The following is a 13,914-nucleotide window of genomic DNA, read 5'->3' as shown; positions in this document are numbered from 1 at the left end:
GATTCTAATCGCGCGTTTCTGTTCTCACGATATTACCTATATATATTATTTAAAGTTATAGAACATTAATTTTAACCACTCCCTACAATAATAGTAATGTAATGATAATAAAGTACAGCGTTTTATTTACTCAAAAAGAAAAAGAAAAAATCAAGATCTAACGTCAGTCAATAACCGCTGTGGTTAGTCATCTTTTCTAGATTTTGGCCAAATGTAGGCTACCTAAAAAAAAAAATCTATCAACACTTTAAAGACATCAAAGTTTTTTTTTTAAGATATTTAAAAATATTTGCTACATTGTAAAAAAACGGTTCAGAGCCCTGTGTCTGTGTGTCTGTAAAGAATTGCATTCACAGTGCTGCCTATCATAAAAATGTTTTGCAGGAACCAGTGGCAGTTTATGGGTGAAACACAAGATCAAGGATAAATATGACTACTTCTACAACATTGAAAACAAGGAATGGACATGGGTTGAGCCGGATCATTTTGTCCATGACAGTTCACAGCTCACCAAAGAAGACATTCAGGTATGTCTTCAAGACAGATATACATTTATAGTTTTTAGTGTTGAATTAAGGTATGTAAGCGCTGTTGTTCATGTTTTCTTTCTCCCTAACCAGAGTGTTTTGAGCAGTGTAACAGCTGAGTATAACAGAGAGCAGCTGTGGTTGGCCAATGAGCCGCTCATCATCCAGCTTCAGGCCCTGATTCGTGGATACCTGGTGAGGCGGGCACACAATGACAGGTTGAAGTACCTGCGAAAGCAAGAGCCGAGTGTCGTCAAACTGCAGGTGCGTAACTGTTTAATCTAAAGTACTGATACTTAACTTGATTACTTGTGTGCCAGGCCACTAACAGCCTTTGGTGGAATTGACATTTTCCTGCATGTTATTAGTATCATTAACTGGTATTTAATCAAGTTCTTATTTAATATAATAATATTGTTATGTTAATAATATGTTAATAATATATGAATATATAATTTGAAAGCTCTAAGACTCAACATGTTTGAATTGTTTAGCATTAAAAATTAAATTATTATTTTATAGTATTATTTCTGTTATTTTTAAAAGTGGATTGTTTATTAAAGAAAACAATTATAGTGAGTAGTTTCATCGCTTTTTTTAATATGAAATGTACACATCAAAAGCATGCTTACTCTTCTGTTAACTCTTCAAAACATTAAGAGTCAATACAATTAGCAATAGCAACAATATATCAACATTATATAAAGATCATATTTAAAAAAGGATTTAGTAACCATATTGGCTATAGTTGTTTTGTATTCTTTACAGATCAGTTCAAAAGAAAATAAACTACCAATATTCTCTAGGAACAAATATGTGATGTGGTCTGTTTCACGTGTGGTTTGGTTTATGATTACAGGCATCCTGGAAGGGCTACAAACAGAGAAGAGTGTATAAAGACAGACTAAAGACCTTCCAAGACAGTGTGAGCAGTGCGATTAAGGTAACGGTCCTATAACTCATGCTCATTTATTTCACTCTTTCTTCATTTTTTTCCTTGTTGCTCTGAAGTGCAGTATTCATCATATGAAAACTAGTTTCCTCTATAATTTAGTTACAGTCGCTGGTGAAGATGTGGAAAGCTAAACAAAGCTACAGGAGGAGACTGCAGTACTTCAGGGACCATGTAAGTCACACACAAGCTCTGATGTGCACGAGCAGCTGCTTTATCATTTATACTCATGAAAATGGCTTATTCTGTGTGTCATGCTCAGGAGAAAGAAATCGTGAAGATTCAAGCTTACCTTAAGGCTAACAAAGCAAGAGTTGACTACAGAACCTTGAGTAAGTCAATACATTATATTTAATATGTTAATGAGTTGACATTTACTTGCATAGACAGTTGATTGGTTTGTAAGGTAAAAATGATTGTGTTTTTCTGTTTATCATACAGCCGGTGCTCAGCACCCCCCTCTCTCAGTGGTCCGTAAATTTGTGCATTTGCTGGAACAAAGCAGCCTTGATTTACAGGAGGAACAGGAAGTGACACGGCACAGAGAGGAAGTGGTCACCAAGATTCGTTCTAATCAGCAAATGGAAAAAGATCTGAATTTGATGGATATTAAGATTGGCCTGTTGGTGAAAAACAGGATCACACTACAGGTTAGACACAGATGCGGTGGTTTTAAATGATCCATAAAGCTGAACAATCTCTTTGAATTGCTTTTTGGATAAACTTTTTGGATATATCCTTTGATATGTGTAGGTTTCTGTTTTCCCATGATGTGAAGTGCTACTGTAAGCAAATACACATCACTGAGAGAAAACAACAAGAACAGCATATTTGTTTTCTTAGGAGTCTCATGAGAGTAGAAGCAGCTACAGATGTCCAAACCAGTCGAGTGTGAACAGATTTTTCCATCTTCTGCTCTGTTGTCTCCTCTGGTAGGATGTGGTGTCCCACAGCAAAAAGATGAAGAGCAAAAAGAACAAAATGAGCAAAGAAGATCTGGCCATGGGGGAAAAGCAGGGCATCAAGGGTCTGAGCAAAGAGAAGAGGAAGAAACTGGAGGCCTATCAGCATCTTTTCTACCTTCTACAAGTGAGATGAGGAACTTTGGCACAAATTTAAATAATTTAAGAAATAGATTGGAATGCTGAATCGCAACAGGAGCTGACCAAAGGTTTTAATGGAATATTCCCAAAATATTTGCACTGATTGTCGTGGAAAATTATTTTACTCGTGTAAAAAAAACAAAAAAAAACAAAACATAATTTATTAATTTATTAATTACAAAAAAAATTACATAATATTGAAATATATCATTTTGAATAGATTTTATACATTTACAGAATGCATAAAACTCCTAAATACTGTATAAATACCTTTTTAATCAATTAGTTTTTTTTTTTTTTCATTTAACAGACCAATCCTTCATACCTGGCCAAGCTAATCTTCCAGATGCCCCAGAACAAATCCACCAAGTTCATGGACACTGTGATCTTCACGTTGTATAACTATGCTTCAAACCAGCGGGAAGAATACTTACTGCTCAAGCTTTTTGAGTCAGCCTTGCGAGAAGAGATCAAGTAAGATATATCTTAGATACTGTATACACTTATCGTTTCTATCTTAAAGATTATATTTAAAAGGATAGAGAGACTGTTTGTTAGCTTGAGCATGCAAAAACAGCACTGTTTTGGAGAAGCCAGTGTACCTCTGAATTCAGTCAAATATCTGTGATACATTGAGTATGGCAAATATCATTGTTCCTCTGCTGTCATCTGTGGCAGATCTAAGGTGGATCATATCCAGGAAATAGTGACAGGGAACCCTACAGTCATTAAGATGGTTTTGAGCTTTTACCGTGGTGCTCGCGGGCAGAACGCTCTCAGACAGCTTCTAGGTCCTGTGGTGAAAGAGATCATCGAGGACAAGAACCTGGGCATCAACACTAACCCTGTAGACATCTACAAGGCCTGGGTTAATCAGCTAGAGACCGCTACGGGAGAAGCCAGGTTTAAACATGCACACACCACCCATTTTTTTATTTTCTCATTTTCTACATATATTATACCTTTTTATTTAGACTTCTTGACATCCATTTCCATCCATTTTTGTTAGCGAATTTAAATTTTTCCATACTATTTAAAAATTGTAACAATAAAAATTGCGTGACCCAAATAAACAAGCTTATTTCTATGTATTACTGTTTAAAAGTTTGGAGAAGGGTTCGTTATTAGAGAAATGTATGCTTTTATGAAGTGAAGATGCATTCTATTTATCAAAAGCAATAGTAAAGGCTTTTACCTTGTGACAAAATACCTATATATTCAAAATAAATAATGTTTCTTTTTAAATTTCAGTTCATGAAGGAATCCTAGAAAACAAACACATTATTGCTTCCACAAAACAATTAAGCAGCACAACTGTTGTCATTAATGATTTTATTTCTGAATTTATACCGCTGTTGTTGGACTTGTAGTAAGCTGCCATATGAGGTCACGCCAGAGCAGGCTCTGTCACACGAGGAAGTGAGGGCTAAACTGGACTCCTCCAATCAGGTGCTCCGGACGGTCACAGACAAAGTGCTCGGCTCAATCATGTCATCGCTGGACACCATCCCGTAAGAATGAAGACCATCTCTGCCTTTCAAGCAGATGTTCAGTTCTGATTCATGCAATTCATTTTCATATTGCCTGTTATGTTTGTCAGATGTGCCTATAGCATTATGAAGGATTCCTTCATATGCTAACTTTATTCAATGTAACAGTGTCATTGTTGCCCCAGGGGGCAGTACAGTAGTTCAAAATAAGGAGTCAGTTTAAAACAAGATACATTCTCAACACATAGCATTGTGTAATATTTTGCTCAGGCATTACAGTCGTCTCATTATTTTAAGGTATGGCCTTTTTTCTGCTGCTGATCTGACTTTTACTTTTGCATCATTTGATCTGTTTTCTTTTGCATGCAGCTACGGCATGAGATATATTGCTAAAGTTCTGAAGGACACGCTTCATGAGAAATTCCCCGACGCCACACAGGATGAATTATTAAAGGTCAGGATTCCCTTGCATCCATCCAAATGTCTAGTTTAAAATAAGTATTCACTAGGCCTGTCTGCAAAACTGTTTTCCTACTTGAACTGTAGCTGTAATTGCTTATCACACCAAACCAAAACTGCTTGAAGATTTAATGTCTTAAGAGCCCAGAAAAATATTGGTTCACATGAAATAAGCGCCGTCTGAATCTTCTTCCCACAGATTGTTGGGACTCTGCTCTATTACCGTTACATGAATCCTGCCATTGTGGCTCCAGATGGCTTTGACATCATTGACATGACGGCCGGAGGACAGGTGCATTCGGAGCAGAGGAGGAACCTGGCATCTGTGGCTAAGATGCTACAGCATGCTGCCGCTAACAAGCTGTTTGTGGACGAGGGTGACTACCTCACCCCTATGAACAGCTACATCTCCCAGACCTACCAACGGTTCAGGTGAGGACAACAGAGCACTCCATCAGTGTGAGTCACAGACGATAATGTTTTTCCAAACCTTTGTTTTTGGAGCAAAAAGAAGAATGTCTCCGTGTTTTTTTTGTCCATAAAATGAAAGTCAGCAGGATCCAATGTTGTTTGGACATTAGGGTAAAGTACTTACATTCCATACTTGACAAAATCTGTCAACTTCTGCAAGAGCTGTTTTTATATATTTGGATATTTTCATAGAGTAATCAGCATAAATGAGTAACTTGACAAATTGAGCAATACTGTTAACTTAGAAGACATATTAGGGTTGTTTGTAAAGAGAATTTTCCATTGAATCTGCTTATTTAATTACCTAAAAAGCATGTCAAAATTATTTAGGAAAATAATAGTGATAAATGTTGCAATGCAAAAATTAGTGCACCTCCTGAAAGTTACAAAATAAAACTAAATCAAGGCAATTTTGGATCAGCAGGTGAGTATGTTGAACCAAAGAATGTTTTTTTTGATAATTATAAGTGTTACATAGCCCACTGATACATTCTCAGACTTCTAATGTTTACAACAATGTAATCACATGGGAGAGTACTATCATGAGATGTATTTCATTACTCAAAAGAGTAAGCGGTACGAGAATCACATCAAAATCGTATCAAGTGTGGAAATAAAGCAAAGGTAACAAAACACAAGCTCCTTGAAATAATCAGGCCTGCATGGTATTTTAAGCTTTTATTCCACACTGGATTTACATACAGTAGCCAAAGCAACAAGCTCATTTAGCCTTTTCCAAGGAACATATTAACAAAATAAAATAAGTCATAAATAAGCTTTCCATTGATGTATGGTTTGTTAGGACCGGACAATATTTGGCCGAGATACAACTATTTGAAAATCTGGAATCTGAGGGTGCAAAAAATGTTAAATATTGAGAAAATTGCCTTTAAAGTTGTCCAAACGAAGTGCTTAGCAATGCATATTATTAATCAAAAATTAATTTTTAATATATTTACGGTAGAAAAATTACTTCTTGATGGAACACGATCTTTACTTAAAAGATAAATCTATAATTTTGACTCATTCAATATTTTGTTGGCTATTGCTTCAATTATGCCTGTGCTACTTAAGACTGGATTGGTGCTCCAGGGTCACAGATAGGGTTAAATGGGTGCTGAATGTGTGAGTAGTCAATGTTTTATCAACTTCATGTAATAAAATAACTTGAAACTACTCTCATTACAATAATAATATATATTTTTTAATATTAATTAATTTAAGTGTTAACATTTTATGTAGAATCTGATGAGTAGAACAAAAGATTTGAAACAATCACAGATCTGAGGGTCAGGACAGGCTGAGGGTAGATGGAAATGGTGGTGAAAGGTTTGGAAGTGTTTTTGTGTGAAAGACATCAGCAGAGAGGACGGACATGTGTTCCCACTTCAGACACATTCGTGTGTGTGTGTGTGTGTGAGGAGGCTGGAAGTGCTAAATGACCTTTTGCCCAAAGCCCATCATTCCCATGCTTACTGGAAACGCTGTTTTTTCTCCTCTCAGATTCTCAGTAACTTCTCTGCCTGATTACAAGTCTGTGATAGACCTGCTAGTTTACACTTGAGCTTGATTACTGCAGTTTAGCGTGTGCCCTTCTCATTCAGGTCTACTTGACATTATACAGTTGTTGTTGTTTTTTTAATCTTGCTTTATTTTGCTGGTTGCAACAAAATTTCTGGTTGCACAAAGATTTATCAAAATATCAACAGCTGATATTGACAAAATTCTTCACTCATGTCTTTTGCCTAATTTCATGTTTTCGACTACTCATTTTAGCATTTTGATATATATATATAATTCTGAAGAAGGAAATCCACTGATTTAATATATATATATATATATATATATATATATATATATATATTTTCTTTTTTCATTTCAGGGGCTTCTTCCAGGCAGCCTGTGACGTTCCAGCTCCAGAGGAGAAGTTTAATGTGGACGAGTACTCTGACATGGTGACACTCAGCAAACCCATCATCTACATCTCTATTGAGGAGATCATCAACACACACTCTGTAAGACATACAACTTAACATGCTACTGAGAATTACATATGGAGATACAGTTAATGCTTAGATTACAAGGGAAAAAAATGAAAAATGCACAGATGAGTAAGATTTATAATATGCATTTAAAAAATAGATAGGGTAAATTTATATTTCATGCCAAATTCAGTAGAAGAGATGACCTCTTCTTTTAATCTTATTTCTGGGCTGTTCATATGAAAGAGGGAATCCAGTTTAGAGACACGTCTCATCAAAACGTGCCGTTTCAGCCTTTACTGTTGGGCCGTGATCTGGAATGTGAAGTCAAATGCTTTTTTTAGATCTGCAACTCATTGTGATTAAGTTTCATTAGCCACCTATGAGTCATGAGAGGAGCCTTCTGTGAGGAAGTGACATCATGACCTTTCCCCTCTCTGTCAAGTCTCTACATTCCTTCAGTTGAAAAACAAAAACAAAAAAACAGACATTTCATTTCGGGATGTTTCTCATTAAGCAGCACATAGACAAACAGATGTGATGTCAATTTGAAGCAGTATGGCTGTAATTTATAGTACGTTGTATGAGAGATACAGTATTTTATGATTTAAAAAGATCCTATTGACTCCTAATCTTGGGTGCTGTTTTGTTTTCTCTGCCAAATTGTAATTGTAAATCTACTGGAAACAAACAATTAAGTCATCATCTTATTTATGTTGCCAATTAAAAATATCATACACACAAAGACGGGGAATTTAAGAACTTTAGATTTTATATTTATGTATTTACAATGTTTTTATTTAAAGTGACTTAGATAGCACTTTAAGGCAGACATATTTTCATGCATTGCCAGGAAATGAACATATGCATTTGGCATTGCTAGCACAATAATCTACTCTTTGAGATGCAGCAAAGTCACTTTGACATATCTATAAAATGACAATACATCAGACTTAACATATATCATACTTAACAGTACATGTACAGTATTAGAACAATTTCATAGAATCTTCTGGGTTTTGCTGTGAATGTAACATGATACTCACTGTTAGTAGTAATAACAATTGCAATCAGGATTTATCTTGATCCAAGCTGTGTGATGATAAGTATTATTGTGTTTTATAGTCTGTACAGAATGCTTGTAGCTGGAATACATAAATTGGCTTTTTTTCTTCTAGTTGGTGTTGGAACATAAGGAAGCTATCGCTCCAGATCACAGTGATCTTCTGCATGAAGTCCTGAAGGACTTGGGGGAAGTTCCTGACGTCGAGTCGCTACTTGGTAAAATTATAACAAATGCAAACAAATAATTTCATTCATTCACTCAGAGCAGCTTTCAAACACCAGCAGTTTGAAACCAGATGAATATGTCCTCACTGACAGCTGATTAAAAGAAAAATGAATGTGAATCTCTGACACCCAGGTGAAGGAGCTTTGGATGCAGATGACCCCAGCAAGGAGAACTCATTGAGTCAACTGTCCAAAACAGAGGTCTCCCTTACCCTCACCAACAAGTTTGAGCTGCTGGATGGAGATGACAAAGACACGAAAGGACTGATGATGAAGTAAGTGAGCAAGCGTTTCATCACTTCTTTCAGCTGCCTTAATGTGTAAAATGTCCTAACATATAACTATCTCTTTGCTCACACTCAACATTTCTTCACTGTCTTCATTTCCTGTCTTCATATCTCTCCTTACCCGTAGGAGGAAATGGTTTGGTGTCCCGTTTTATCTTTCCCAGTTCTAAAATGGGCCTTTTTTAACCAGCTTGTGTAATTAGAATTATTCAGTATAGGCTTGTTCACACCAAGACGGATGTTCAGTGCAAAAATGTTATGCAATAAACATTTTTATTTAAGTGAACAGCAGGTAATAAAAGACAAACTTTCATATGCCGTCAATGCAACAGAGTTGTTTGTCAACCAGAAGCTGCATGATTTTGGTTATGTGGAATTATAGTTTGGAAAAATTATTTGGAAAAAGTCTAACAAGTAAAATGTTTACATGTTATTTGAAAACTATAGTACAAGTATATAAATAAATACAAATAAAAAGAGACTCATGTTTATGATCTCTGCTGAATAAAGTGCTTCATTCTTTTTTTTTCTGAGGAAATCCATTTCTCAAATCCTCAAACACATCACATCTTTTTGGGGTGAATTATGTCTTATTCCTCTCATCGCGAAGCAAACAGTAAAATAAAAAAACTTGAAGAACAGTCTAGCTGCTTTTTCTTCTGTGTGGGTGTATTCAAGCCGCGCGCTTCAGTTTGAATCTGAAAAGCGCGTTCAGTGCGGGGGCGGGATCACATTAGATATAATGAAGGGAGACGTGAAAAACGAACATCGCGATGTTTTCATATGGATTACTTTATCACAGAATATCAGTTTTCGGCGGCACTTGTTTAGTTTAAAAGTAGACATGTCCAGCTTTCTATAGATATCTCTCTCATGTCTCTTTGTTGAGTATTCACTGAGTTACAGTTCATTTTAATGACGCTTGTCTAAATGAAGATCAGCACAGACAAAGGCTGCAGACAGCACACATTGTTTATTATATTTATTTTATAAGTGCACAAACGTTTGTTGTTTGTTATTATGTCTGTATACCAAAAAAGTAGACCCTTTCTCGGCAGAAAATGACTCATAACGCGTATATGTGTTAATCGACTCCAGAGGGTTAAAGATGCCTTAAGGACGGGAGGTCATCACGTGCTTGAAATGTAATTCTCGAAGGAAACATTTGTCGACTATCATTTGCTGGCCAGTATTGTCCAGGCACGTAAGTCCTTAACTCTAGCTTTCTAGTCTATCTTCGGGAAGGAAGCAGGAACACTGACGTCACTGCTCATTGTCTATGTTTATATCTGCTCCATTTCCACAGAAAAAAAAACACAGCATCTGTGAAGCCCCAGTGACCCAGACGTGTATGATCTTCTGTTTACAGACTGCATGAATATCAGTTACTGTAACCAGCTAGTTTGAGACAAAACACAAATTAGTCTGCACTTTACAGGCATTTTTGTATGCTTACACTACCAGACAAAACTGTTCCAAACCTGCATGACATTCTTTCTTCTTCTGTGGAACAAACATAAAGATATTTTAAAGAATACTCTAGTCCAAAGAATATAAAATGTTAAATGGACCTCACTGATTGTGTGTGTGTGTGTGTGTGTGTATGGACCTCACTGATTGTGTGTGTGTGTGTGTGTGTGTGTGTGTGTGTATATATATATATATATATATATATATATATATACAGTATTGTTCAAAATAATAGCAGTACAATGTGACTAACCAGAATAATCAAGGTTTTTCGTATATTTTTTTATTGCTACGTGGCAAACAAGTTACCAGTAGGTTCAGTAGATTCTCAGAAAACAAATGAGACCCAGCATTCATGATATGCACGCTCTTAAGGCTATGCAATTGGGCAATTAGTTGAATTAGTTGAAAGGGGTGTGTTCAAAAAAATAGCAGTGTGGCATTCAATCACTGAGGTCATCAATTTTGTGAAGAAACAGGTGTGAATCAGGTGGCCCCTATTTAAGGATGAAGCCAACACTTGTTGAACATGCATTTGAAAGCTGAGGAAAATGGGTCGTTCAAGACATTGTTCAGAAGAACAGCGTACTTTGATTAAAAAGTTGATTAGAGAGGGGAAAACCTATAAAGAGGTGCAAAAAATGATAGGCTGTTCAGCTAAAATGATCTCCAATGCCTTAAAATGGAGAGCAAAACCAGAGAGACGTGGAAGAAAACGGAAGACAACCATCAAAATGGATAGAAGAATAACCAGAATGGCAAAGGCTCAGCCAATGATCACCTCCAGGATGATCAGAGACAGTCTGGAGTTACCTGTAAGTACTGTGACAGTTAGAAGACGTCTGTGTGAAGCTAATCTATTTTCAAGAATCCCCCGCAAAGTCCCTCTGTTAAAAAAAAGGCATGTGCAGAAGAGGTTACAATTTGCCAAAGAACACATCAACTGGCCTAAAGAGAAATGGAGGAACATTTTGTGGACTGATGAGAGTAAAATTGTTCTTTTTGGGTCCAAGGGCCACAGGCAGTTTGTGAGACGACCCCCAAACTCTGAATTCAAGCCACAGTACACAGTGAAGACAGTGAAGCATGGAGGTGCAAGCATCATGATATGGGCATGTTTCTCCTACTATGGTGTTGGGCCTATTTATCGCATACCAGGGATCATGGATCAGTTTGCATATGTTAAAATACTTGAAGAGGTCATGTTGCCCTATGCTGAAGAGGACATGCCCTTGAAATGGTTGTTTCAACAAGACAATGACCCAAAACACACTAGTAAACGGGCAAAGTCTTGGTTCCAAACCAACAAAATTAATGTTATGGAGTGGCCAGCCCAATCTCCAGACCTTAATCCAATTGAGAACTTGTGGGGTGATATCAAAAATGCTGTTTCTGAAGCAAAACCAAGAAATGTGAATGAATTGTGGAATGTTGTTAAAGAATCATGGAGTGGAATAACAGCTGAGAGGTGCCACAAGTTGGTTGACTCCATGCCACACAGATGTCAAGCAGTTTTAAAAAACTGTGGTCATACAACTAAATATTAGTTTAGTGATTCACAGGATTGCTAAATCCCAGAAAAAAAAGTTTGTACAAAATAGTTTTGAGTTTGTACAGTCAAAGGTAGACACTGCTATTTTTTTGAACACACCCCTTTCAACTAATTGCCCAATTGCACAGCCTTAAGAGCGTGCATATCATGAATGCTGGGTCTTGTTTGTTTTCTGACAATCTACTGAACCTACTGGTAACTTGTTTGCCACGTAGCAATAAAAAATATACTAAAAACCTTGATTATTCTGGTTAGTCACATTGTACTGCTATTATTTTGAACAATACTGTATATAACATTTTAATTCAGTCCATACATTTGTTAAGTTGGGATTTTTCACCCAAAATTAAAAATCTGTCATCATTTTATCCTTTATGTCACCAGCATATGGCAGTCTTGATCAAATCTCGATTGCCCCGTGAAGTAGTCTTGCATTGCATTATTTTATGGACAATGTCAGCCTGTATCTTAACAGACAAGACAACACAAAACGTGAAGTACTCTGATATTCCTAACTAGGACATCCTTCTCTGTTTGCCTGTCATTTTGCAGAACAAAGAAACTGATAGTGGATGTTGTGAGAATTCAACCCGGGGAAACACTCAATGATATCCTAGAAACTCCTGCCTCTGCTCCACAGGTATAGTAGGCTCTTGAATTAATGATAAAGACTGAACAGAGGTCAGTCGTCCAAAAGATTGAAATGAAATGACTTTGCCTCAGTCAGCCGTCGCTCTCTCTCTGATGCTGCAGGAGGCAGAGCACACTAAGCTAGTAGAACGACAGGTGGTGCAGGACTCTCAGACTCCAGAGGGGCTGAAGAGCAGCCAGGCCATGCTGGAGGACCGCCAGCTGCCTCTGGAGCAGAAGAAGAGAAAGATCCTCAGGAACCTGAGAACTCTGGAGCAGGCTGGTCTGGTCAGCTCAAAACACAAGTACCAGGAAGTCATCAATGACATATCCAAGGTCAGGCCTTAATGACCTCAGTCAGTGGGGGCAGAACTATTTAAAAAGTTGGGGCTTGTTGAAAAGTGATAATTGTCTATTGGACAAATGTAGCTATAATGATTGCTTCTGTATTAAATCATACCATGACCTTGTTCCTGGAGGACTGCAGGGTAACATAAACACCTTCCATTAGTTCATGTCTATACATGTTGTAATAACATAAATTTTTTATTTGGCAGGACATTCGCTACCAGCGACGCTACAGGCAGAGGAGGAAAGCAGAGTTGGTGAAGCTTCAGCAGACTCTGACTGCGCTCAACTCAAAGGCAGCTTTCTATCAGGAACAGATCAACTACTATGACACATACATTAAAACCTGTCTGGATAACCTTAACAGAAAGTGAGTGAAAGTGAAGTTCTCATACAAATGCACTCATGATAATGGGCCTACTGTATATGTGCCTCTTAAAAAACACTTAAAATATCAAACAAATTTAAAGGCAGGGTAGGTGATTCGGTTCAAGAACATTTTTGTTATGCTGGTTGAAAGTATCTTCACATCTTAATAGCAATCACTACGTTAGGTGGTCTACATTTATTTATATGTAATTATATCATCTGTGGAAGGCAAAATATGTATTTGCATACCTCTGTGCCACCTGTTTGCGCAGGCATGATTTGTCATCGCGGCACTCCAGCAAGAATGAAAGGCATTATTATTGTAATATTATGTGCGTTGTACTGTAATGTTTCTCAACGGTGAATGAAACATGAGTTAATCCACCAGTGCTATCTTTCATCATGTCTCTGGTCTGCCTGAGCCACTGAGTGTGTTCGTGTGTTTTATGAGGAGGCATGGCTTTGCAAAGTGGTCATGCAGGGAGGGTGGGATCTTGCTTTCAAAGCTAACTTGCTATCGCTAGCCTTTCCGAAATCGCCTATCCTACCTTTAAGGGATCAATAAATAAAACAGCAAACAGTTCATAAAGTAATATTTTCAATACAAATAAATAATGCTAAACCTTAAAATTATTATTTTCATTATGATCATGATAACCTTATTTTTTTTGCTGATTTGAGGTAAAGCACGTTTGATGTCAACATCAATTTGTTCATTTATCAATGTAATTAGGTTATTATTTAATCGGCTATTTATTAAGTTTAACCTCACAACTAACTTTATCAGTTTTGTCTATTTATCCTCATGTTTAGACATTTATTTTCTCATTTGATATATTAATATTTAATGATTAGTGATTGCCACAATGGAGCCCTGATACACAATGGCTTGAAAGGAACTTGGAAATTAGAAAGTGTCTACTGTCAATTCTTATAAGATATATAATATTTTATTTATTGGTTGTTTTGCAATCAGGAATTCAC

At 36.7% G+C, this 13,914-nt stretch overlaps 1 protein-coding gene across 1 annotated transcript in view; it reads left to right on the top strand.

Moving 5' to 3' along the window:
• iqgap2 (IQ motif containing GTPase activating protein 2) overlaps window positions 1-13,914 on the top strand; it is a 58,642-nt gene that overhangs the window by 43,197 nt on the left and 1,531 nt on the right. The window contains exons 18-36 of the mRNA XM_052556944.1: window positions 385-527; window positions 621-791; window positions 1,387-1,470; window positions 1,582-1,653; window positions 1,742-1,811; window positions 1,921-2,129; window positions 2,416-2,568; window positions 2,893-3,056; window positions 3,261-3,485; window positions 3,953-4,093; window positions 4,442-4,526; window positions 4,731-4,963; window positions 6,885-7,017; window positions 8,163-8,265; window positions 8,408-8,549; window positions 12,136-12,223; window positions 12,337-12,549; window positions 12,771-12,931; window positions 13,907-13,914. The exon at window positions 13,907-13,914 is cut by the window's right edge and continues 136 nt beyond it. Coding sequence (XP_052412904.1) covers window positions 385-527; window positions 621-791; window positions 1,387-1,470; window positions 1,582-1,653; window positions 1,742-1,811; window positions 1,921-2,129; window positions 2,416-2,568; window positions 2,893-3,056; window positions 3,261-3,485; window positions 3,953-4,093; window positions 4,442-4,526; window positions 4,731-4,963; window positions 6,885-7,017; window positions 8,163-8,265; window positions 8,408-8,549; window positions 12,136-12,223; window positions 12,337-12,549; window positions 12,771-12,931; window positions 13,907-13,914 — 2,598 coding nt within the window. The remainder of the gene's footprint in view (window positions 1-384; window positions 528-620; window positions 792-1,386; window positions 1,471-1,581; window positions 1,654-1,741; window positions 1,812-1,920; window positions 2,130-2,415; window positions 2,569-2,892; window positions 3,057-3,260; window positions 3,486-3,952; window positions 4,094-4,441; window positions 4,527-4,730; window positions 4,964-6,884; window positions 7,018-8,162; window positions 8,266-8,407; window positions 8,550-12,135; window positions 12,224-12,336; window positions 12,550-12,770; window positions 12,932-13,906) is intronic.

The sequence above is a fragment of the Carassius gibelio genome, chromosome B5, assembly GCF_023724105.1.
Source record: "Carassius gibelio isolate Cgi1373 ecotype wild population from Czech Republic chromosome B5, carGib1.2-hapl.c, whole genome shotgun sequence".
Classification (NCBI taxonomy): domain Eukaryota; kingdom Metazoa; phylum Chordata; class Actinopteri; order Cypriniformes; family Cyprinidae; genus Carassius; species Carassius gibelio.
Note: the sequence above shows the minus strand (reverse complement) of the source record. Positions and strands in the feature narration are given on the sequence as shown.